This window comes from Nesoenas mayeri (genome assembly GCF_963082525.1).
Source record: "Nesoenas mayeri genome assembly, chromosome: 2".
Classification (NCBI taxonomy): domain Eukaryota; kingdom Metazoa; phylum Chordata; class Aves; order Columbiformes; family Columbidae; genus Nesoenas; species Nesoenas mayeri.
In genome coordinates, this window is record NC_137543.1 from 133,968,739 (window position 1) to 133,995,667 (window position 26,929).

Sequence of the window (26,929 nt, forward strand, 5' to 3'; positions counted from 1 at the left end):
TGCTTCTGCTGCCACTTCTTAAGCCAAACTTCTTTTTCAAGGTGTAGTTGGAAGAGAAGGTTTAACTGATTGCACACATATGGTTTACTAAAAACTATTTGAAACTTTTAGCTCAGATTTTTTTTGCTTTTGTAAGCTTCATCTCTGCTAGCCTATTTTACATGTAGTTGTACTGTTAAATCCTTTTAAGAATAGGAAAGTTCTCCCTGTAAGGTTAAAGGTAACCTATATTCACAGTTTTTTCTCCAAAAATATTCCTACAGTTCTTTGTGATTCCATATATATAAAACTTGATAATCTGGAATCTGTAATATGTTTGCAGGCCATTTCTTGACCCTGTTGAAATTATTAGGCTTTCTGTTGTTGTTCTTGTTTCAAGGGCACCAAATTTGTCTTCTTGTTTGCCAGATTCTTTGGCATATGCAAGAGGAATCCATCAAGAACTGTCTTGAGAGACTATAGTTGATGGTCTTTTGTGTATTCTATTGAACATTGGTAGGTACAATAATGAATCAGCCCAAGTTATCTGCACAGGGTCAACTTATTTACACTGATGAGTTTGTAAGGATGGATTGTTTAGTACAACTAAATAAATTGCAACTGGTAACATTTTCCCTAAAACATTATAGTATTACATGTTGTGTAGGCAAAAAGATCTTTGGATGGATGCTGATATAGAACACAGTATTGTTGCTTGAAAATAAAGTTTAGTAAGCATCAGGAGATTGGTTTGATAAAATAAATGTAAAGTTGGTGCTTTTTTTTCAGATAGTCAATTCTCTTTACAGAATAATATCTGTCTTTTGTTATGTGGATTTTTGTCCCAGCATTCAGAAAGATAAAAATGATAAGTAGTAGTAATGTTTTTGTGGCATGAATGAACATTTACTAGCAGGAAACATTTTTAAGAAAAAAAAAAAATGTTTTTGCAATTTTTCATTTGGAACTTTGAATTACAAAAGTTTGTGTCAAAACCTTAATTGTAAGAATTTCTGTTCATGCGAACAGGGTAAAACCATTGTCGCTCTAAGTTTTGTGTACAGTCAACAAACCAATTCAGCTCTAACTTATAAATATACATAATGAAAATCTGTGGAGATTGGAGGATAAGAACTAACCACTGAAGTAACTAATGAGCACAAAGATAACTTTGTCTGTCTTGGGACAGTTTGTAAGCAGAAAAGGATTCATTCTGTAGAAAAAAATAGCTGGTTAGTAATTATTAGCTGTGCTTGAGTTCTGAAGAATTTGAATGAAATTTGCCAAAGCAAAATCATTGCTTTGGATCTTCACATGTAGCTGAGACACGCTGTTTGTAAAGATGCCAGGGAAAGTTGAATTAGAGCTGGTTTGTAGTTCCATGATTATGGGACAGATAAGGCTTGTAAAGCTCCAGGTACAGTTGATTATACCCAGCCATGGGTGTGTTCATAGTGCTTTGAATAATTCCTGTGAAGCTCCAGAGCAGAAGAACATTTTGTTCTTTTATTTCATGGGAACAGTTGAATAATTTGGGAACAAGAAGAAAGAGGAGGATATTTGCACAATGTGCAGTTTTGCAGCACAGGCATTCCTTTACCCAAAGGCTAATTTTCTGCACTTCAAATCAAGCTCTTTGGCTGCAGAGTGTTACCACAGCAGCAAGCAACAAGTAGAATGAGTTTGGGAACCCAGGACCTCTTTCCATAACTGTACCTTTTTAAAAAATTATTTTTATTATTATTATTACTATTATTTTAAATGAAGTAATAAATTAATACAAGAATTCTTTTGAAACTCAACTATCTGCCATTCTCAGCCCCAGGAACTTTTTTTATTTGAAAGATAATTTAGTACAAAGCTATATTATTGATGACAATTCTCTATAAACATGAGCTTGTAAGATCAGGATGGACAACTGTAGACCTTCATGGCTGAGAATCATGCCATTACTACCCACAGCCGATGCACATACATGGCTATTTGGCTGTGTACCTCATGCCATCTGTTCAGATGGCATTTTGCCTGTTCACAAATTGGCTAAACCTGTGCCAAGAGCAATTGCTCTAGATGGTTACACTGCAAAACACTGCAAGTGGCTCCTATTTTGTACAAAGTCTCTCTTTTGGACACCACTTTAACGCTTTGTTATATCCTGTAGACATACCTGTATGCTGCAGTGATTTGAAACAGAAAAAGATCATGTGCTCATCCTCTCTTTTGCTCCTGAAGCTATTTTTTCTAAACCCGAAGAGAGGAAAACAAAGTAGATGTAATTTGAGTTTAAACTATTTCTACTATTTTTCATATGAAAAGTACTTGTTCCTTTTAAGTTGGTAAAAGCTAATCAAAAGTTCAAAGAAGTTACTAGGAATATTTGACTGATAAGACTTTTTAGCTGGAGTTGTAAATTATAATAAATTGTGTGCTTACTAGTGGACAAAAACAGGTCAACTGACAGTTTCTAAATGTGGCTGATTGATTGTTTTCTGGGATAAGTTTCTGAGACATCTGATGGGTTACAGAACTTTTCCTTCCTAGATCAGTTATTTAAATTCAGCTGAGGTATACAGTAACCAAAAGTTATCACCAAGTGACATTTGTACAACCTATAGAATAATTTTGCTGAGTCTTCTCTATTGAGTAGATATCCATGTCATTCAGTTGGCACATTTGTTGACAGCCTCAACTGTGAACCATGGAAGTGAACTTATTGCTTGCCAGCAGAAGTAGCTCCCGTAGGTAAAAGCCAAAGGATATTGGCAAGGAAACATAAGCTCAGTGGATAAATATAGGATTTTATGTAGAAAATGCTGTCACCTTGCCAGTTTTCATAGCCATTAAAATTATTTCACAATCAAAACTCAAATAATATTTTTGTTACTAGCAAGAGCTACAATGTAGAATTCAGAGTATGTGCAAGTCTAAAGGAATTATTTTCCTGTTTCTCTTTGAGTGTAATTAACTGTAGGAGTATTGTTATTTTCCTTCTCTGAACTTCTCCCTGTGCATGAATGTCATTGCTCAGTTTGAGCATGCTTAGTTGAATCAGGATGATATAATTTATGTGGGTGAGTTTCCATATATTGGTTAGTGGGAGGTATGATATTTTGCTGATTATAATCTGGTGGTGTTGCCAAAGCCCTTCCTCTGAGTTTCACATAAGTAATACTGACTAGCTTTTGATTCTTAGAGGAAACCCAATGGGAAAGAGCCTTAAAAAGGAAAGTAGAGAGATCAAAAGTAAGAACTTCTTGAGGGGCAAGATGTAGTTTGTGTGTAATTTGAGCAGATAAAGATAAGATGAAGTCCTTATATATAAGGACTATAAGGTCCTTTTAAGTCTGTTATAAATTGTACATTGTTCAGCTTTTGTGTTGTGAGGTGACTCATAAAGCTGATGACCAAAATCCTGGCCAACTGAATATCTGTAAAGAAAATTCTCCTTAATTTAAAAGAGGCTCAGTTGTTTTACTGCTGTTGTTTCTCACTGAACTCTTCACTAGTAGAGCAGTTGCTGCTTATTTTCATGATTGAAACCATTTGGTTCCATTACTTGTAACAGCTGAAATTTTGTCTAAGGACTGTATCAGTTCTGAAGAATGTGGAGAATGCTTCATGAGGTCTGTCACTGCACATTCGTACTAGGCTGATACAACCTTTAATCACATTTGAGTATCTCAAGCAAGCACCATTGCATGTTCCGTGTTCCAGTAAGATTTGATAATTCAATTTTTGTTCAGTAAAATAAATGACAAAAACCATAGAGATGAAAAATATACTAGTTCTGATTTTGTAAAAATTGACACATTTTGTACGTTGCATTTATCTATAAGGAAGACAGTTAATACTGAAATCTGTTGCGTTTACACTGAAGCTTGCATAGTCCTGTTAGACTAAAAAAATAATATTTTACATTTACTTGTATTTTCATGATATAAAATTGTCTTCTTGTGGAAGTGGAGAAACCTCACCATTTTATGTGACATAAGCATACTAGCAATTTGATGGGCAAAGTAAACACTGGTAAATTCTCACAGGTCTAGTGTGCACTGCATTCTAAGCTGAAAATTGGACATGGCTGAATACTTAGTGACCCTTTAGCTGAGGCATTCTGAAGTAATCTGAATAGCTGTATTCTTCAAAAATCCCTGAAACATTGGGAACTGATTTGTTTTACTTCCATGCAAATGAATGGGAATTTCCCTTTCACTTCACTGGGAGTATGATTGGGCATTTCTTGAGTTGACCAGGACAAAGTAACATTTATAGACAGAAAAAAGGGAGATTTTTTTCAGCTCCAATAAGTTCATTTTTAAAAGGCACTTTGCTGTAACCATGTAAACCTATGTAACCCCACAGTTTGTTAACACTGAACTTTAATGAGTCCTGATAAGAAGCCAGTCACTGGATATCCATTTAGCTGGTGATGATCTGAACTCCAGCTGATTGTCCCTAGCAGCTGTGTGACTTCATTACCATTAGAAAGGCAGACAGCCAAGCCAGCTGGAATCCAAAGAGGCTACTCAATTCACATAGCATGTCAGTTTTTTGGTTTACGTATCGAAATTACAAAGGACTCCTTTTTAAAAGAAAACTATAAGAAAGATTCTTAACGAAGATGTAGTTTAAAGTCTAAGTTTAAAATCATTATTATACGAAATGGAGGCTACTTTGTCATATGGATGTTTTATTTTTTGTGCCATGTTATAGCTGTTAATCTCTCTTCATTTAATGACAACTAGGCAGAACATTTGTACTGTTGGTTTACAAACACAGCCCTATCCTATAATTCCTAATTTCTTAGTTAAAAAACCAACATTTTATTGTGTTTTGTATTAATTTTTTGAGAATACATTATTAGTGTATTTTACTGTTTTCATGGAAAAGAACTGTGAAAAAGAACAAGCTATAACTGTTGTAATGAATAGTATTTGACTGCTAGAGACAATACCCCTGAGAAACATTTCTACCTGTGCACATGGGTATTTTTAAAGTGTAGAATGGTACAGAGTGAATGCAGAGGCCTTAGCTCTGGTTTGTACATAATAGCATATGATAATCCTCTGTCCAAAAAACAAAACAAACAACAACAAAACCACAAACGAACAAAAAAAACCCCAAACACGCACAAGGGAAGCAAATTCCGATTTACAGGAAGGGCATGAGGGAAGACCCAGGAGAGCTGTTCTTAGTGTTGGTGCAGACTCAGGCACACCTTGAGTACTGTGTGCAGTTCTGAGCCCCATGATTTAAGAGGAATGTTAAGGTACTTGAATGCATCTAGAGAAGGGCAACAGAACTGGTGAAAGGGCTGGAAAGAATTTCCTAGGAGTGGTTAAGGACACTTGGTATTTTTAGTTTGGAGAAAAGGAGGCTGCAAAGTGACTCATTACTCTCTACATCTTCCTATGGAGGAAGATACGGGGAGGGAGCTGTTGAGCTCTTCTCCATGGTATCCGGTGACAGGATGTGTGGTGATGGTTCAAAGCTGCACTGGGAGAGGTTTAGACTGGACATTAGGAAGCATTTCTTTACCCAGAGGGTGATCAAACACTGGAAGAGACTTCCTAGAGTGTTGGTCAATTCCCCAAGCATGTCAGTGTTTAAGAGGTGTTTGGGCAGTGTCCATAATAGCATGCTTTAACTTTTGGTTAGCCCTGAAATGGTCAGGCAGTTGGACTAGATGATTGTTGTAGGTCCCGTCCAACTATTATTCTATCCTATCCCATGCTACTCTACTCTACTCTACTCTACTCTACTCTACTCTACTCTACTCTACTCTACTCTACTCTACTCTACTCTACTCTACTCATCCCATTTTGTTGAAATTAAGGACGTTTCCGTCAGTCCAGTGTCTGAGCCAAAAAATTTTTGGAGGCTGAGTATTCCGAGTAAGTATCACTTTGTGCTTGCCTTTCTAAATTTTGCCTGAAGAATGCCCTTTTAACTCCAAAAGGAAACAAGAGACTAGACTAGATGGAGTTATTTTATAAACTCTGCTAAGCTCTTTTAAAGAATAGACATTAGTACCTCTTTGCAGGTCTCTGGATACTGAGTGAGTGGAGGAACTTTGCTGAAGGCTCCAGTGAAGAGGACACGGTGGTATGGCCAAATATATTTGACCTATAAAATGTACTGTATTTTGGGTCAACTTTTGAAGTACCTGATTAAATAGAGGTTTGGGTATAGTTCTGGGGATTGGGTTCTACTCTTGGGCTAAGCATCTGAAAGCTAGGTATTGTGGATGTTTTATATAATCTAAGTTCCTCAAAGAAAACAATATTTCACAGATCTTTAAAGTGGAAATCCTAATGAGGTCAAAATTTGCCCTGCATAGATATTTAAAAACTTGTGTCAGTTTGGCAACAGCTTCACTTTTGGCTCTGAGCTGTGTCTTCAGCTTGTCTTTCTCTAGTGTTTAGATAGTTTTATTGTTGGCTTTGGAATCAGACAAACTTGAATATTTTCAAATTTGTTACTGTGTTTTTTTTGTTTGACTTGGTTTGGTTTTTAATATATTTTGCAGGAGTAGTTGTGAAGTAGAAGAAAAATAGTGCCTGTAAAAAAAAATGTATTCTTCTTTCCCACCAAAATAAAACAACCCATGTATAAGCTATTCAATAGATTCTCTTAACAAAATGCTTCTGTAATGGTACAATGAAAAAATGTAAAAGAATAAAAATAGTTCAGCTCTGCAGTTTAGTCTGCGCCACATTAATGAGAAATTTGCTTCCTAAAAAGTTTTAATTAATGAGAAAATTTTAAACATAAGCATTCATAGTCCAAATCATAAGTTGGGCCTTAGCTGTGAATATACTTGAATCATTAAATGATTTCTTTATAAATAGCAGTGTTTGTAAAATAATGAGAATGTTCTTCTTGAACAAAAGTTGAGAACCAAGCTCTTGATCAAATGCAAGAAGCAAAGCACTTTTCAAGATAACTTTAACATGCCAAAACCAAACAAATAAACAAACAAAAAGACCATGCACCAACAAACCTGATCAGTTTTGCAGTAGTACATTGACCTTCACAGGAATTAAATCATCTATGTCATTAAAAGGTTAACTTTAAGTTATGTAACTGTGTCTAGAGTAGGAGGAAAATGGCACAGCCAGAAAAATTTGAAATCCCACTTTTGCACAAAGCTGAAAGATTGCAGGGTTGTCAGAAATTTATAAGGTAGATATGCTTAAAGGCATCTCATATTTCATCCATGCCAAGAGTAATTAAAAAAAAAGCCTTTCATGTAAATATTCTAAACAGACATCATGACTTTTGTATTAGAAATTTTTCTTACTTGTTTATTATGCCTCCAAAGATGATTGATATTTGACATTACAAAAATCTGGTTTATGTTGCAGTTGATAGTAGACAGTAGTTATTAAAGGTGAAATAAGAAAAATACTGTTTCAAAAGGAGGAAAAAAAAAAAAGCAAAGCATTAGGTTAAATATTAATTTGAATGTCTACAATAATGGGTACATACGCTATTTAAGGAAGTCATTATTCCACAGTGTAGTCAACAAGAATATTGATTAGAATTAATTCACTACAAAAAGTCTCCAATCATTTTTAACATAAGTTTTTCCTCTTTAACAGTACCCTGAAGCTTGTCTTTTTCGTGGTCAATTTAGCAACAAATTTGCAATTAATCATTTGTTGATTGCAATGAATGGTCTGTCGATAATATGCAGCTTACATTGCTAAAAGGGTTATACAGAGCTTTATTGTTTTCCTTTTGTCTTGGGAACACTTTGTCTAGCTGTGTTTCCTAGAATGGATTTTGAATAGATGTTTTGAAGTAACGCATGCCAGTTTTAAAGAGACACCATGGACTGCTCTGAGAGTATTAATCAAGATATGCCCTAACTTTCTTCTGGCATTACAGTATTTGGACATCTGTTCTGACTCCTTATATGTGAAGTAGGACACATTGGCATAAATGAAGGGTTTCATTATCTTAAATGTCATAACATTTGTTTGAATTACTTTGTGTAGATTTTAAATGCTGAAATTGTAATCTTGGTTTTTTATAGATTTCATTGTCCTTTCAGAAGACTATAAAAATGGAAGCCTTTTAAAAATTCCATCCATAATTCAGAAAGCATAATTTACAATTTGTGCAATAACAGTGAAATTGCTGTAGATGATACTTTAGTAATTTTAAACAATGTAAGTATTTTTACTGAAAGAAAACTAAGGGCAAAAAATGCTTCTTATCCCAGAAACAGTGTTTTTGTCACACATAATGTATAAATGAAGGGCATTATGAAATGCCTTTTTGGGGAATGTTGATGTGGATTCATTTCTTTGAAAAGTCATGGCAGCTCGACCTGCAACTTTGATTTTGTCAGAACGAAATATCTTTTATGCTCCAAGTTGTCCTTAAAGGCGTGTCTCAATAGTATATTTTATGCATCTGGATAAGAAATAGCTTTGAATACAATGTACATGGCTGAAACTAAAAGAAAAATTAAATTCCAAAAGTTTGGAAACATTTCATTTGCACTGATTTTTAAATTGCATTTAGTTTTGTAGTTTTTGATTGTTCATTAGCAAAATTAAAACACTAGTAAGTGTAGGACTTAACTGATTTACATTGCCCTTTTTAATGCTATTATTATACAAAAGTTATAACCATTAAAACATTCTTACTCCTAGATAACTTCTGATGTTATATGGATGTGATATTTATGCTCAAGTAAAAGTTAATATTAACTACATTTGTCTTCGCTGTAATTACAAGGATAACTTATTACAAACGTTGGGAAGACAAGTGTCTTCTTACTGTGCAGCAAATTTGGGAATAGTAGTTTGTCATTTGTATTGGTTACATTATTTAAGTAGCTGATCAAAGCAGCACTTTGCAAACAGGTGCTTTTTCATTTGCAAATTTTTAAAAAACTAGGAGCAGCTTTCAGCCTACTGGATGGTTGGTTTTTAAGTTGAAAGTTGAAGGGTGACTCGAGTGTGCTTTCATATAGACCAAAGATTTATTTAGGACTTCTGGCTCATGAAGCAAATAGAGTTATTTTTATCAAAAAATCAGTGTGGTTCTCTGTCTGTAAAATATGCTTATATCTAACTGGGCTGGATTTCAGAGAAACTGTCCCATTCAATTTGTTTGTAGTGAAATTTTTTGGATCTGACTTTGACCGTGCAAATAGAAAAGCATAGTTTGTCGTTCCAGCATACTTACAATATGTCTTGTATATATGTGGCTGCAAATTTGTCCTGGTTTCAGCTGGGATAGAGTTAATTATCTTCCTAGTAGCTGGTATAGTGCTGTGTTTTGGATTTAGTATGAGAATAATATTGATAACACATTGATGTTTTAGTGATTGTTAGGCAGTGTTTCTACTAAGCCAAGGACTTTTCAGCTTCCCATGCTCTGCCAGTGAAGAGGTGCACAAGAAGCTGGGAGGGGGCACAAGCCAGGACAGCTGACCTAAACTGGCCGGAGTGATATTCCATACCATATGATGTCATGATCAGTATATAAACTAGGGAAAAGTTAGCCAAGGGACTGTGATCACTGCTCAGAGACAGGCTAGGCATCAGTCAGTGGGTGGTGAGCAATTGCATTGTACACCACTCGTTTTCCATATTCTTTTAGCATTATTATTATCATTATTTTGTCTTCCTTTCCTGTCCTTTTAAACTGTCTTTATCTTAACTCACTGGTTTTACTTTTTTTTTTTTTTTTTTTTTTTTTCCCCTCCATTCTTGTTCCACATCTCACTTTAGGGAGCAGGGGTTAAGCAAGTGGCTGCATGGTGCTTAGTTGCCATCTGGGCTTAAACCAGAACAATATTCTATGGTTTATTTCAAACTAAGAGCATTATTTTAACGGATACTGGCTTCAGAGAAAAAACAAACAAAACAAAACTAAATAATTTATTTTCTTATTCTGCTTGTTCCTGCCTCTGCACTACAGCTTACTGCACCCTAAGCTGATAGTTTGGGGAATAACTCTGTAAACTAGTTAATTAATTTGGGTAATTATACCCCAGTGCTTAGTGAAAACAACTTAGCCTGCTTGAAAACCTTGTCTGTGTTGGAAATCCTGAGTAAATGGGACTTATGCAAGGAGGTTTTATGCAGATATAGAATCCTCCCAAACAATTTGAGGCTGAGAATAGGATACTGGTATAATATATTCAAAGATACCATGAAAGCCAGAAGTTGCTAAACAACGGTGACGCACTGAGCCTGTCCAGATGGTTAAGCAAAAAGCATTATGCAAGTGCACAATTGGGAGGGGAATTTTTTGGGGGAGAAAATTTAAGGAATTTCTAAGTTCTACTCATCATGCATTTCTCTAGACTTTTTCACCAGTCTTCTGCAAACTTGGATCTATGTCATGTGAAAGGCAACCAAAACGTTCCTTTAGCCATCTCTGAAGGATCAGTTAGCACTTTGAAAACAATTTGGATATTTTGATTTCTTGGGTTCAAAATTCTGTGTGTGTGAAATCATAATAATGGACTTTAGTGCAGTTACCAGGATTTCTGACCACATCAAGAACCAAATTTGTTATTTTGCTGTGAGGTTGCTTAATTCTTGGAGTCTTCTCAGTTTTCCAGTTATTTTCAAGCTACCTGTTAGATAGATTTTTCTCCATTTAATGCAAAACTCTTCTGTCATTTTTCCTATGACCTCACGCTGCTGTAAGACAATCTGGCTCTTTTACATTAGCAGCGAGCACTAAGGAGTACCAAGCCATGTGTAGGTACTTCCATTAGAGTCTTCTGCTACTTTATCAGAACTTGAAAGCCCTTAAAGGCTGTACATATATTTAACATGCTTACACAACTGAAAAGAGTGGGATACCTCTCACTCTTCCTTCACAAAGACAACATTACCCAGGGCCTACAAACATTCTCTACAGTTGCTGTTGTCACCTTCCCACAGCTGTGTCATACTTTGACAGATCCTTAAGGTCTGAACTGGATCCCAAGTGCTTACAGGTGTAACAATGTGGCCTAGATCAGTGGAGGAGAAAGGACTAAGCAAGCTTGAAGAAACCTCCATAGAAACCCATGTGGGAATTAGGAAGCTTATACACTTTGCCAGGACAGCAAGCCAAGACTAACCACTAGATGATGATAAAAATTGAAGGCCAAAGGACAAAAAGTCTTTGCAACCATCACCTACTCAAAGTGTGGACAAAGCAGTTTGCCCTCATATATATGGCCCTGATATATAGTCACTTAGAAGTTTCATGAGGCATTTGGAGTAAGGACTTGATTTTCTTTCCAAATTGGAGTATTATGCAGCTGATCCCTTAACAGGAAGCTTATGGTATAGGTAAGATTAAGACTGCATGAAAGATTGGCAACATAAAATTGTTGAGAGCCATAACTTAAAAAAAAAGAAAAAGAAAAAAAGACTATGCTTGAGTTAACTGTGCTTCAGGGCCAAGGGTATGTGAGCCTAATCAGTCTTGATTGAATTCTATGAGAGAAAATAGTGCTTGTTCTGCAGTTCCAGGTATTTTGCAGCAAGTCTTTAAATAGCAGGCTACAGAAGTAAAATATATAAAGAAAAAACTAAGCAGGAAAAGCAAGAAGGAAAATGAATATAGTAATCATGTAAGCAGTGTCAAATGAACCTATTTTTTGAGTGGAGGGGGAGTGAAATCCTAAGTAACAAAGGCCTCTAGGTCGGTACATTGTTGGTAGGTGGATATCACACGTGTATGTCTAGCTTTATAACCGAGGTAGATTTGGAGATGGTGGAAAGAGTAAGTCTGAGGAGGATGTTTTCTTAGACGTGACGCTTATGATGAATACAATAAATAAATATCTTAGTCATCCATAGACTCTCTGAACTCATCACTTAATCGCTTGAGATACTCTGTAGTAATATGTAGGCCAATGGCATTTGCAGGGGCTCTTCTCCTGCAGGGCAGACAAGCTGTGGTGAATTTATCAGCTCAGGGAAAAAAATGAGAGGTGGAAAAGAAGAAAAGGGTACTGACACTGCTCCTGGAATATGGTGTCAGAGAGGGAAGAACAAGATTCTGGAAGAAATTACTGAAAGGGAGAGAATTGGTGTTAGTGATAAAGATAAAGCTGCTTGTTAAATAGTACAAGTTAACTATCATTTTTTAGGAAAAACCAAAACCAAACCAAACCAGAAGTTTGGCTCATTGACCACAAATAAAATGGAGAAAATTAAGAATGCCAATGATAATGCAATTAGAACAGGTGAACAGGGCAGTCCTGAAATCTTTCCAAGTAATAAGTGTGACACAAATTAAAACTACTTTAAACTGAAAGTCTGACTCATGAGGAAATGAAGAAAACCTGTCTGATAGCTGTATATCTCCATAGTTTGGAATAGCACAGGTGAAGATAAAAATAAGAAAACAAAATAAAAGGATTCGGAAAACATTTTGATCAATGCAACACAAGAACAAGTGCAGATATGGAGCAAAAGTCAAGAAAGTGGTTTTTAGACCTATAAGAAGGAGAAAAGAGGCTATATAAAAGATGTGAGAGAGGGGATCTTAAAAGTTTGTCATGAGTCAACGGAGAGAGAACATCTGCAGCTAAATAATCTAACATCTACCCCTAACTTATGAGTATGTTGTTTTTTGGTTTTTTATAAATTAATGTTTGTGCAATAGGGAAGATAATAAATGATATTCTAATGCAAAAATTTAAATTTCAAATTGAAAACATAATGAGTGAGGAAAACAGTGACCTTTTTCAATTAAGAGAAAAATATTCTTTCAGACTGTAAATCAATGGGAGATGTTTCAGTGGTTTGCATACTTCTTATAAAAATAAATATCTGCTATGAATACATAAATATGTATTACAATTATAAGGCTCTGTTGCCAAGGCTTTGACTAGCAAGTTATGGGAAGTTGCTAAGGAGAAGTCAGGTGAACATTTATTATTTGATCCCTATCAAGCAAATGAGCATATAAAATGAGTGGTGAGACAAGATTTGGCTTGAACCCCAGTGAAGGTTTCAAGAAGACGGCTCAGACTGTTCCATTTCAGGCATAGCTTCATAAAGTTAAGAAGCTAGATGCACTCAGCTTCTTGTGTGATTACTAACAAAATGTTTACAAACAATGATTCAGAACAGAAACTTGTCAATAGGCCTTTTGGAAAAATCTTTCCAAAGAGCTTTATTCTTGCTGTTGAGCATGCTGGGAGAAGAGAGAGTTCATCCTGCCAGTTTAGCCCCTGAGGGGTTTTTTTGTGTGTGTTTTTATTGTTGTTTGTTTTGGTTTGGTTTTGTGTGTGGGTTTATGCTGAGAAGTTTTGGGGTTTTAAAAGGACCATGTTTGAAAACCCTAAGTAAGTTGAGTTTAATTTTTCAAGACTGTGCACAGGCAATTATTCCTTACCCCAAATACGACTTACTCTTTATGTTAGGTTTTTAGTGTGACAACAATAATTATTGCACCAAAAAAATGCTTAGAAATTGTTTTGGGGGCAGAATTACTCCTCTTTCCTCAGAACTGGATAAGTGCTGCACGTGAAAGTCTAGGCATTCATTTCAAGCTAGACAGGCTCTTAGTGTGAACTTTCTTCTGTGTTTTTTACTGAAGATATCTGTAAGCCGTTGCTGTGGGTTTCTGAAGAACAGCTAACGTAACAGCCAATTGTATTGTATTGCATTGCTTATATTGACTTTCAGTCTGAGCTGTGTCCTTGATTGTGTTATGCTCAAATTCATTCTGCAGAATAATTTGGACAGTTCCAACATAGTTCTTCATCAGCAGTTATCAGAAATGCGTTTAAAGGTTTACCACAGAGATCTTTTTAATATACAAGATATTTAATACACCCTCTATATGGCTGTATTGGCTAATTGCCATGTGATCACTTTTCGTCTTTTCTTTTTAGTGACCACATAAACACTCAGCATGGATCTAGAAGAACTCTTCTCTAGTTACAGTAAATATAGGGTGACCAAATATAAAGAAAGGAGGACGTGCTCAGTAACACAGTGTGTCCTCAGCAGAGCTCATCTTACAGGGTATGTGTCCTCTACGTTTTATTGAAGCACGGGCACAGTATGTGTTTTAGTCATCTAGCCTGATAATGACCAAACTGCCTTATCTCCCAGTCTTCTTTGATGGCCCTTTAATTTGATTAGTGCCTTAAAATCTAAATACTAGAGATTTAGTGTCAGTTTCTGAAAACCAAAATAGCTTCTCAAAGAAGGTCCTTGAAATACTGGTGCAAAGACTTGTCTTACAGGACTGGACCCTGGACTGTGCCCTACACAGCTGGGACGTGATCACCTTATGAACTGATCGATAGTAAATTCTGACAAGTCAATTTGTTGTATATGTCCGCTAGCTGTATGTTATAGAGTTATGCATAGGCAGAACATAGATGTTGTTTGGGTTTTTTTGTCCACAAACACATCTTTTCCTGCAAAATAGATTCCACTTTGTGTGAAAAATTTCTAGTACCAAATTATTTATATATAGTGTCAGAAGCTCAACAGAGATCTGACTTCAAATGAAAAGGGAGAGAGAATATGCTTACATTTGAAGGCCTCTTCCAAACATTTTATTACAATTTCTAGATATACCATCCTCTTGTCTTTTGCCTATCATTTATAAATGCTGCAGTTACTGATGTGTCATCTTGGCTTTAGAGATATTACCTATTTGAATGAGTACTTAAAACATGAACTGTCACTTGACTTAGTATTACATGTACAGATGAAATGTATTTAAACGTGACCAACAGGGGCTGACTGTCAAGAATATCACTGACAAAACGGATAGCATTATCTTGACAGTTTATATGTTTTTCTCGGAAAGCCAGAAACACAGTTTTCTGATTTTTTCTCTTAGGAAAGTGAATTATCTTTTACTGGAACTGTATCAAAAAGGGCTTGAGATCTCTTCTTACGCTGACCTTCTCATACTCTCACCTTTCTCAGATGTACTGTCTCATAATATCAGTGAAAACTAAGACAATTACAGTAACCAGTGTTTCACCAAAAACCAATGTATTAATGAATTTTTTGGAAGATCTCTCTATCTCTCCAGTTAACACACTTAATTTAATCAAAAGTACCTGGGAGTCAAATATGAAATGACAGCTTGATTCAAACAAGGCAGGACCTGAAGCTTCTTGGGTATCTTTTTCTAGACATGGATAATTGAATGGTTCAGTACTAGCCAGGTCATTTGCTTTTCTGAGACTGCTGATTATTATGGCGTGGGAAGTGTTGAAAACAAAGGATGGATCTATGGCTTTTGCTTTTTGTGTATGTGGGCAGAAAGCGGAATGCATAAGCATAAGAAGGTTGGTTTATCAAAAAATAATATTTAGTCTTAAGCCACTACTGCAAACTTTTCTTAATTTATTTTCAATTATATTTTTTGTACATCTGTACTATTCCACATTAATAACCAATGTGATCTAACTGGTGATTCAGGTTAGATTTGCAGTCTGATCCAAAGATTACAGGTTGCTGAATTATCCCTTAAGCCTCCTAGCCTTGTGGATCCATTAGGCCTTAATTAAAGCATCATCTTAGAAAAAAAAATAATCAGGCCATTTATATCCAAAGAAGATGTGTATTGGTCATTTGTTTGTTCACCAGCAAAAAAATTATTATTTAATGGAAATTTTAATCACAGCAAGCTTATAGATAGACATTTATTAAATGCATTAATCTTTCTATAAGGTTATTCACAATGTATAAGGTTACTCCTCTGAAAAGACTGCTTCAGATTGCTTTCCGGTAATGCTAATACCCATTAAAAAGATGAATATATATGTGTGTAAGTCAATCATAAGGTATTAAAGAGGTGTAGCAACTTAAGCTTCTTTTCTTCTTGGCAGGTCACTTTGAGAAATGTCCTAGTTCAATTAAAATATTTTTTCCATTTCCTAGGAGTGGATTCAGATATGCTCTGTCTGTTCTCTATCTTATCTTCACTGTCAGGATTTAAAACAAACCTGAGTGAGATATAAGAAGGATAGTCCAGCTACTTCAGACTCTTAATAGGTTAAAATTAAGGGTGTATATATGAGTATATGTCTTCATGTTCATTACACATATGTCCAGCTTGAATATTTGGGAGATATAGAGGTACATTTTTAGAGTCTGTTCACAATTTTGTAGAATTTAAACTGGGATAAACTGTGTCTTTTGTTCTTCAAATACCCATTCTTTCAGTTCTACTTTCAAAATGCTACAGTAGTGATTAGAAACCATCTGAACTAGAGAGGCATATGAAAGAGAACAAGGGGTGGTATTTTTTACCAGATTAGATTGGTGATATTATGAAATGGAAGTTCAGAGAAGTTATGATCATCTGGGCTGTTGTTATCTATTGCATATGACATGTACATGACTAAAAATCTGTATATCTTAAAACAAGAAATGAAGTCTTTTAGAACAGTAGCACAGAACTCAAGTAGTCAAATACTGAAAACTAAATTGTCTAATTATAATAGTTACTTACTTCTGTTCTTAAATGCTCTGTATTCAGCATTACTTCATGCACTAGTATTGATTCTGATGCAAAAGTGTTCCTGAAAAAAATCTCCATTCTTGGATTATTTGGTGAAAAATATTACAGTGCTTTAGGTATAAAATGAGCTTTGTGACTGAAGCACAGCTGTAGTGAAATGTGCTACTTTCATATTACAGTGATCCTGTAAGACCTTCCTCCTCCTTTCACCTTGCAACAAGCCTGACAGCATTGTATTTCCTCAGATTATTATTAATAATAAAGCTCCTGTGATTTTTAGGCATGTTTGTGTGAATTTATGCTGTGACTTTTAAAAATAGAAACTATTTAGATTCAGGTATAGTACTGCTGGAAAATTGTATTTCAGACTAGCCTACCTATCAATTTATTAATAAAAATGAATAAATAATGCCCACAGGTGATACTAATTATAGACCAGTATCTGACTTTCAAATGACCTTTCTAAAAAAAGCCCACTGACTTCTTACCTTGCTAGGTAATACCATGAAGCATGTGAGCTTGCTTTACTGACTTCTGGGTTTTCTGTTTTACATCAGTTTTATTATCAATTGCAAAAATAATTTCTCATCTTTTACTGGCCATCCACAATATCAGGTACCAGGAAAGGTCGGCATATTAAAGCAACAATATGCAAACAATATTCAACTTACCATGCATGTGGTTATTGCTCTGTTTCTCAGTCTAGTTAATTAGGTGATTTTAACATAGTTTGTGACACAGAAATTCATTCTCCACTGGTCCAACAACAGTTGTATACTCTAAATAGGTCAGGCTAAATGCCTCTTTTTGAAATATCTGAATGAAGTCTGCTAAAATGAATCCTATTTCAAACACAGCCGAAGCAGCTCACAATGAATGACCCTTTTTTCTCCTCATCCAGTAATCCAAAACTTTTCGTAGTTGTTCCTCAAGATTCAAGGTTGGCATCTGGTAATTCCTGTAGCTCTTAGGAGACAGAACTCAGTGTAGTCTTTCTTTTTTTCCCCTAAAGCAAAAGATTATTTTGCTAACGTGCAACTGGTATAGGCTGGTTATGGGGTGCTTTCAGATTTTCCTGTAGTGTGGAGTTATGGTTGCAAAGAGGTCCCTGTGCTAGAGGATCTAAGGACTCTGTGCATTGAATACAATTAAAGGTTCAAAACAGCAGCTGGGCATTATAAACTGAAGAAAACCTCTGCAGCTCCCCTACTTTCTAGTTTATCTGTGTGTAGTTTCTACTCTGTTTACAGTTTCCATTAATAAAAATAACCTTTCAACAATTTTTGTATGAAATGGTCTGACATGTGCTTGTCTTGTGTAGTGGCTGTCAAAATTAGCTTTGTATATTACTTTTTTTTTTTTTTTACCTCTCAGCTCATTAAGTTAGTTGATCTGGTTTGGAGTCAGAAAATGTTCAGGCAGGGGAAAATTTTGATCAAATCAACCTTGCATGAAAACAACTGCCTGTTTGCCATCTGCAGCAGGCATTGATCCTTAGCTTGTTTGTGCCTTGCATTTGTTATGCATGTGTAAGCACATTAGCCTTTTCATTTCATTCATTAGACAGTTAGTCCTTGATTAGTGTTTCTTAGTTTCTGTCAAATACCCTACTACTCCTTTATTCATTTTCTTAGGTCTCTCTTTTGCTTTTGCTTCAGTGTGTAGGAAAAAAAAAAGTTATCCACAACAGTAGCCCTTTTACTTCTTTTTCATACAGAAATGGCTAACAAATATACTTTTCTAATGTTGGCACATCTAATGTTGGGATAAAGTATGAATGATGCGTCTTTCTAAAGTTAACAGAGTTATTATTTTAGTTCAGCTGGTGGGCTTTGTTTAGAAGTGTGATGTCTCGGGGTTTACTGTCAGCTTTATTTCATCCTTCTCCAAGAGCTGTGGGATCACCTGGATACTTGTGGATATTTGCCTTATAAAATTGCATTGCACATAAAAATAGATTTAAAGTAATTATGAGTGCAGTTGGAGAATATAGCACTGATATTTTCAGGTGACAGTTTGGATGACAGGACAGAGGAACAGGGCATTTTATGACTAACACCAGTTCACTCAGTAAGGGGTTTTGCTGTCATTTCCTTGTAGAATAGTGAAATGTTAATGACAATTCCATTCTTAAATGTAGTAGGAAAATAAAGAAATAATATTTTGATGTGTGTAAAGCAACAAGCTATATACTTCTTTAGAACCTGCAAAATGAGATCATGAATGAAGTATTTCAGTTGAGTCAGTACATTAAGCAATACCATTAATATTTTATTTGATCAGTGTTCACAAGTTTTCCCTAAAAATTCTATACTCTGCTACATCATTGTGTAGGTACAGTGTGTGTAAAATCTAGTGACTTATTTATTACTTTTTTATTTGTTATCTTAAAAGTTTATTTAAATGTTATCAATCTGTCTGAACAATTTAAACTTTGACATTACATTGAAGTTGATATATTTTTTTTTCGAAGTACCCTTGAGTTTGTAAATCAAACCTGAAGGTTGGACCAGCCTGTTCTCTAGAGCATGCCCTGTTTAAGAAACTATTTAAAAACCTATTTTAGTTACAAAGAGTTGGAGCCATGTGTGATGTTATTTGGTACCTATACATCTGCAGTGAATACTCACTAGCTTATTTGAGATTTATATTAACACTGATTGGTTTAAATAAAAACTATTTTAAACAAAGTATTTTAATGTTTGGAATCAGCAAGAAGGTAAAATTTAAGTATTTTACCTAGGTTTTTCCCCAAATGCTAATCTCATTTTTTGAAAATCAGTTAAAACGTTGCTAGATATAGACTTTATACTGAATGTGATACTCCTGAAAATTCTTACTTTTTATATTTCCATAATCTTTTAGGTTGGTAAATAATGTTTTTTTTTCTTATACGTGATAGTTTTTTTTGGTTTTTTTAAGTTTTGTCAATCTCTATTTAAATGGAAACTGGAATTCATTTCAATTTCCAGCTAACTGAACTAATATTCTTATATGTATCTTTTTATATATGCAGCATTTTAAGACATAACTATAAAATATGATCCAAATGGATTTCTCTGTCTTTACTATCTTCTGCAAGACTGAAGAGCTGGTAGATTTCATACTTTCACATATCATTTAATACATACATTAAAAGGTTAAAAAAACTTACTTTCCTAATTCCCAGTTTGTAAATTTTTAATGATTAGTGTGTGAAATAAATATTACATGGTTTGGAATGAGGAAAACATTGTTTTCATACCTGCAAAGGAGATACAAAAGTGCTGTAAAAACTGATTCTAGCAGCTCAGTTCCAAATATTCTATTTTCAGAAACTCCCATCATCACAATGGTTTCATTATTTTTGAAATGTTATACACATATAAGCGTTTCATACAACTATTTCCATTCACATATACATTATTTAAATGTGTTATTAGCATAGTTTGCTACATTTTTAAATATTTTGGTAAAATGTATTTCATTTAATTAATAAGTATCTTTTTTGTGTTAAAAATCCATTTTTTCCTCCACATGTTTTCACACCCTGACAAATGCAAATGGGGCATCTCCTGGCATTGATTTCCATTTTCTACCAGATTTTAGAGAAAGCTATTGAATGGCCATATGCAAATATTAAGGTATATAACACAACTGACTCTGTCACTCAGCTTTACTAAAGGAAGAGATTTCGCTTTATTTCATATTCCAACAAAAAAGAACCATATGGATGGTCTTATTGTAAACCTTCACTGGATCTGGATATTTGCTGAACAGAAATTGAAGACACTTTGAGTAAACATAACTATCATGTCAGATTTGTAAAAAGGAATAATAGAGACTGTAACAAGTGTAATAAATTATTAAGTTCAGATATATTCCGTGCTTGGAACAATGTACCTGTAAGCTTTCTAAGTGATGACTATTGTTCTTGTTGAAAATGACAGTTCACAAAGTACCTTATAAATGATACGCCTTGTTTACAATTTTGGTCTTCTGTTTTGCAATTTTCTTGTCATGATAGATTTGTGGTTTTCTTTTTCCTGTTAGGATGCTTCCATTGCCCACAGATTCCATATCATGAGAGAAAAACATCCAGAGAAGTTCAACAGTAGGTAAGAATCTAAAAATATTTGCATATGAAAGGATTCTTTCAATGTAATTAAGGTATGTTCTGTGAGGGGTTAAATTTTACATATCCTTTAAAATATTGATTCTTATAAAAGAGAGGAAATTGTTGCATTTTATATTAAGTATATGCTTCCAGACTCCTTGTAGTGTAACTGTTTTATATCTGGTATTTCAGCTAAAATGAATAGCATTATAAATAAACTGTTCTCACATGCGAAATGTTTGACTTGTAAGACTAGCATGGACAAGATGATGCATTGTGGTATGTGAGGATCCCTGAATTGACACTTTGCCATTAGGCACTGAAGAACACTTATTAGACAGCTGCAGATGGTGATCCTTATGTTTCATTCCCACACGCACACTGGTACATTGACAGGGGGCTCTTCCATATATACTCTTAGTAAGGGCAAGTGAATGCCATTTTACACATAAATGCTTTTATCATTAAACAACTTTGAACATGTAAAAAATTCAGGAATGAGACTTTGCATCCGTTCCTTGTGTTGCTTTTTGAATTTGCAGTGTTATCTTGGAGCTTTTCTGGAGATTAAAAATGTGTTACAAGATGCACTGTAAATTCACTTTCTTTCAATATCTGGTGTGTTGAGTAGATAATATTCATAATGCAATGCTTATGTTTGTCTCTTCTTATTTTGGTAATTTAGCATTATAAGTTGTGATGGGGAAAAGCGACATTTCAGAAACTTTAATGAACATTTAAAGGCACATGGGGAGAGGAAAGTAAGATATGAAGTTACTGGGAATAAACAAGGAATATCTAGAAATAATTTTTAACACAAATGTTTTGTCATAGTGAGCCTGTCCATACACTTTCTTGAGTTTTCCATGGGAGCAACCTGCAAAGTCTTGTGTAGATGTAAACCTTCATACACCTTAGGATGATAAAATATGCTGTTTGTACTGTCATCTTAGAGCTGTACAGAATGATGTTTGAATATGTTTGAATGTTACCTAACTTATTACTGTTTTCATGTTGAAAGTATGAATTTTACATTTAACAGTCAGAGATGGGTGCTTTTTTCTTCAATACTCAATCTGTTTAGCATCTGTGCAATGACATGTTATGAACCCAATTGTATTTCTTTTTAAGTTCCACAGTAAACATTTATTTTGTCTGACCTCCTGTTCCTACCTCCAGTGCTTCTCATTCTGAAAGAATTATACTATGAAAAGATTTGAACTCAAGCCTGATCTGCTCATCCTAATGTATTATACTCATTCAGCAGGACTAGAGATATTGGACATTTAGCAAATGCAGATATTCTAGGCCCTGAAGATGAAGCTAGTTTATCAGTGGTCTTTTTGCATATTTTCAGCAGTTGGCAATTATAATTTATAAAAAGCTCAGCTAATAACTTGAGTTTCAGACCAGATTTCATGTCACAATAAATCATATGCCATTAATAACATCTGATAGCAGACTCACCTTGAAAGTCATCTATATTTTAAGGAACCTGATGTTTCTAACATTATCTTAAGGAAATTAATTACAAAAATATATAGTTCCAGTCCCTGCATGCTTTGGTGCTCTGATATTGAAAGAACTTGAGTCTCTGGGTATTGAAAGACTATGCATTTGTAAAAAAGAATGTAAAGACTTAAGCAGAGTATTACAATAGAGACTGATGTTTTAAAATGTTTCTTCAGGTGTAGTGAGAAAAAAAAATTTGGATTTCTATTTCTGTTGAATAGAATTTTCCAAATTATGTTAGTTCACAAATAGTTTATTCCATTAACAGTTATTTGCATGTGGCAACACTCCATAATATGTTTCAGCAGCATTTTCCTTCAGTGTGTGAAAAACAAAACCCTTTTTTAGATGTCTGCTAAACCACAAGACTTAATTCACCAGAATGGGAATTTTCTGTGCAATATCTAAATGATTTAGGATCAGCAAGTCCAACTTAAGTCAGATGCATAGTGGGCTCCATAGTTAGTAGTACTTACACATTTGAAAACCTGACATTACTCATTTGAAAATCCTAAATTGTCACGTGAATATCTCTAGTGATTTTAAAAAATTAATTATTTTGTGAGTTTATGTTAGTTTTCGCTTACCTGATTTTCCAAGGTTTTGAGCTCCCACAGCTATCATTCAGTTTTGTAAAGCAGATCCTTGCACTGAGGCTCTACCCTGAAAACAAACATGTAAAAGTTTCGCTTCAGCAAGGAAACTTTTGAGTTTATACTGTATGCAGAGATGTTCTGAAACCCAAGGGTGTTGTATTTGTTTCAGTGAACTAAGTTAGGTTAAGTTTGGGGCTGGAGAATCTTTTGCTTTAAATCCTGGTAATGATCCTCAAATTCCTAAGGACATTCCTTGAGGTGCTGATCCCAGGTTTTTTTTGTAAATAGAGCATACCAACAGGGGAATTCCTGACACATACTTATCTGTGGAAGCAGGATCTTGCTGTGCTTGTTTACCTTCTCAAAATGAAGATGAGAACATACTACAAGGCTTAGAAGGACTTCTTAATGACTACTGCCCAATATTGTAGAATCCTCTGGAAGCCAGTGACTTAATTTTTAGGAACTCTGGCACATTTTGAAACTGTGCAGTCTTCATATACTTTGGACACAAAGACTTAGTATTACTGACTTATTACAAATAGAAAGAAATACATTAAGGTGTGCATTTCTAAACTGCCTAGAGATACTTCGACATTTACGTCTTTGGAAAATCTAAGATTAAGTATGTGTAAATACTCGTGAATTAAAATCCACATTATCTGTTCTTTCTTAAATCACCACGTGACTTAGGAGCTACCTTGTGACATTTCTTTTCAGTGAAGCACCTGTTTGTTTTAATTTCTCGTGAAACTGAAATCAAGTCCCTTTGTTAAAAGGGTCTTTTGTGGGCAGAAGCTTAAACTTCACTGAAAAATGCTTAGTACTTGCCTTAATCACTTGAAAATATTATACTTGTAAGCTGCAATATGAAATGACTCCATATTGTTTTCCAAATAAGACTCAGCATAAATGTCTAACAGTGTTTGAAAAAATATTCATTACTTGTTCCTAAAAATGGATCTGCAGGAGAAGAATTTTTCTTCTGATGATGGTCAAATAGAAAAGAATGGAAGTGAGAAGACAGTAGCATCCCCACCTCTGTCAAAAGAATGAATCCGAATATACCATTTTAAGTAATCATACCTTATGATCACTAGCACACATTATCAGAAAACAGTACTTGCTTTGCATTAAGATCTAAATGTGTTCATAAAACCCAGCATTTCAGCTGTCACATTACCCACTCTACAGTCTGACATGCTGAGAACCCTATGTTGAGAATGCAGAGTTCACTTCTTAGCTTAAGAGTAGGATCAGATTTTCTGATTTCAGTATGGAAGGGCTCGTTAACCCCAGAGGGGAGAAAACTTGCAAAAGACAGAATTTCAAGTAACAGTATCATTAAACTAGGGCATACTGTTGAAATAACAATTCCGTTAGGCCAAAATGGCCTGCGGGGAGATCTGTGTAAACATCATAGACTTGATGCTGGGAATAACAGATGTAGAGTTATGTGACTGGAATATACACAGTGAAATTAAGAATACATTCAACAAAAAAATAATTCAAGTTGATACTAACTATTCTAAAATAATACACAGTTAAATTAGGCATGCTAATTTGACTCTCTGACACCCTGTAGTATAAAATACGTATCTTAGTCTGAATAAACTAAAGTAGGACTTATGCATTCCATTCACACTCTTAGTACATCATCTTTGAGTTTTTCAGTCATCAATCAATTTTCATCTTTTATGAAGAAGAAATTTTAAAGCAGAAAAAGTTCCTATTCATAATACCTCTATTTGTATCATGTTCTTGACCAAGTACTTTTGAGATTCCCTCTCAACTTGCACTTAATCTCCAAGGAAATATGTAAGTAACAGAAAGTACTGATATACTTCATGCAAGTAGTCTCCAGGAGAATAAGTATTCTTTTAATGAATATGAGGGAAGGAGGTTACGCTTTCATTTTGATCTCCATGCTATGTGACACTTGTTTAATCTGGAAAGGCCTCAGAAAGAAAAGGTGGGAGAAATGACAGACTAATGAATCTTTATCAAGTTCAGTTTAAGTAATGGAGTCTCTTGGGTTGAATCACAACAGCATATTTGCAGGGAATGTAATAAACATCAGCACAAAATTCCAAACTTGAATTGCAGAATTTTCGGTCTCTTTTCTTCAACCTCTTCTTTCTTCCTGGTTGTGACTGAGCTGAAAGCAATTAAAAAAAAAGAGACTGGCCCCACAGAGAGACCAGATTGCAGAGATCTGTTACCTGTCCCATTGAACCCACAGGTTTCTTTTCATGAAAGGATAAGAGTCCAGGGCATGATACCTCAGAACTCAGGCAGTATTCCTGCAACTGTAGTCATCAGAAGAACGAATGCAAGGTGAAAATTTTTATGATAGACCATGCAGTATTTCCACACGAGCAAGAGATCGCTTGTAGTTAGACAACCTTCTCTGCCCAACTCTTGGTTATAATGGGTATAGACAGAAAGAAAAAAAAAAAAAAACAGCATGTGCTTTTGTCAGACTTGAAACATGTAATAGCTCATCTTTAGAAAAAATGCCTGAAGTATAATGTGCACGAGAGTTTACTGAGCCAGGACAAAATAAGATAGTTGGAGTATATAATGCTGAATCAGCCTATCTATGTCTGTTGCAGAGCAAAATGACAGCAGTCTCTGTCTGCAATATCTGCACCTCTCTCTGATTCGAGGTTTTCTATTTTTGTCATTTCTCTAGAAAGTGTTAATGGGCTAAGGCTCTCTGTTTGAGAGACTTCTTACTCTCTTAAACATTACTCTGCAGTGGCAATATGGGAGGCTGCTGTGCTTGGGGAACCTTATGTTCAGACTCATGAGGACCAGAGGCAGTGTGCTGTATGAATTACATTTTAAGTAGATGTCACTAAGTCCTGAGCATCCCCTGTGATTTCAAAATACATCTCTGAAAGCTTTACACTGTATCAAACTCTCAGCAGAGCACTGAATATATGTTTATATTTTCAGGGTCCTCAGCTATCAAATTCACTACTGCAGAGCTGAAATAGGGTCAGTTTTTGTAGTGTTGTAATAGTAAGGGCTCTCTGTTTATTTGGCGCTTCCATTGGAAGGTGGTTTTGTTAAACATCTGCCCTTCTGCTCTTTTGAAAACAAACAAATAACTGAAATATGTACTATTAATATTGACAAGGTATGTGAATATTATTTTCTTTAAGGAAAGTTGTGTTTTAAAGAAATGTAATGATAGCCAGTTGTTAAAGAAAGAGTTGCTTAAGAAATTGTCAAGTAAAATATATAGCCATGTTAAAGGGTGAAAATCATTGCATTGTCTAGGAGAAAGGATTGTTTAACACGGTGCACAATCATATAGATGATTGGCCCAGTGTGCTTTCTACAAGTAACAAACTGTTGATTCACAGCAGGTCTATCCATATGCTATAGGCCAAATTTTCTTCAACTGATGACAGGCTGGTAAAGGAATTTATAGACGGTGATGTTTTGTTACTCAGAGTAGGTCATTGAACCTTTTGTATGGATTTAAGTGCTCACTGGATGTTCTACACATTCTTTAATTAATTAAAACTACTGCCTTTTTTTAGCAATACTTTGAGGGCAAACTTAACTATGTACGAGTTACATCTTGGTTTCTTCCACTGTTTAGTCGAACCATTTGAAAAAAAAACACTTAGTAACACAATGATAGAAAAGGGTTTCTGACTACTTTCATTTGTAGTAAATTCACATATGAGAAACACTGTAACAAAACTAGTAAACTGCAGCTTGCTATTTATTGCTTGTTGATGAAGTATGGGCAGGTACTTATATACAAATGAATAAGATTATTATCTCTGATTTTCATGTGCGCACATTAAATAGAATGCATTGTGATACTATTTTTTAATGAAATATTGCTTGCTTTTGCAAGGTACGACAGCTTTTTTTTTGTAGTTAGAATTAGTGAACACTAACAATGTAAATTTGCAGCTGATTTTGAAACTTCATTTTGGATTAATTAATCTTTAAATCTCTGAAGTAAATGGCAAGTCTTTACCTAAGTTTGATGTGGATATACTTCATGTTTACAACAGATGCTTGGCTTAATAAAGAGTTAAGCAGCAGCCATTTCTAATATATATCACAAAACCAACAAAACCTTCTTTCAAAATCCAGTCAAGGTTGCTAAGTGGCCACAGCGCACTTGTGTATAATATTATTGACAATATCCAAGCCATTAAAAGCAATGAAATGAATTGTTAAGGAATAAATTTTACACTTCCTATTTAATAAACATAAACACATTATTCTTTAGTACAAA

The 26,929-nt window shown here is 34.8% G+C and overlaps 1 protein-coding gene across 3 annotated transcripts in view; it reads left to right on the forward strand.

Moving 5' to 3' along the window:
* The window catches only part of DGKB (diacylglycerol kinase beta), a gene marked incomplete at both ends in the record, with an annotated part of 317,768 nt that overhangs the window by 161,497 nt on the left and 129,342 nt on the right, over positions 1-26,929 (forward strand). For all 3 annotated transcript variants that reach the window (XM_080340721.1, XM_080340722.1, XM_080340723.1), the window contains one exon: positions 20,488-20,552. In XM_080340721.1, the coding sequence (XP_080196847.1) occupies positions 20,488-20,552 (65 nt within the window). The remainder of the gene's footprint in view (positions 1-20,487; positions 20,553-26,929) is intronic.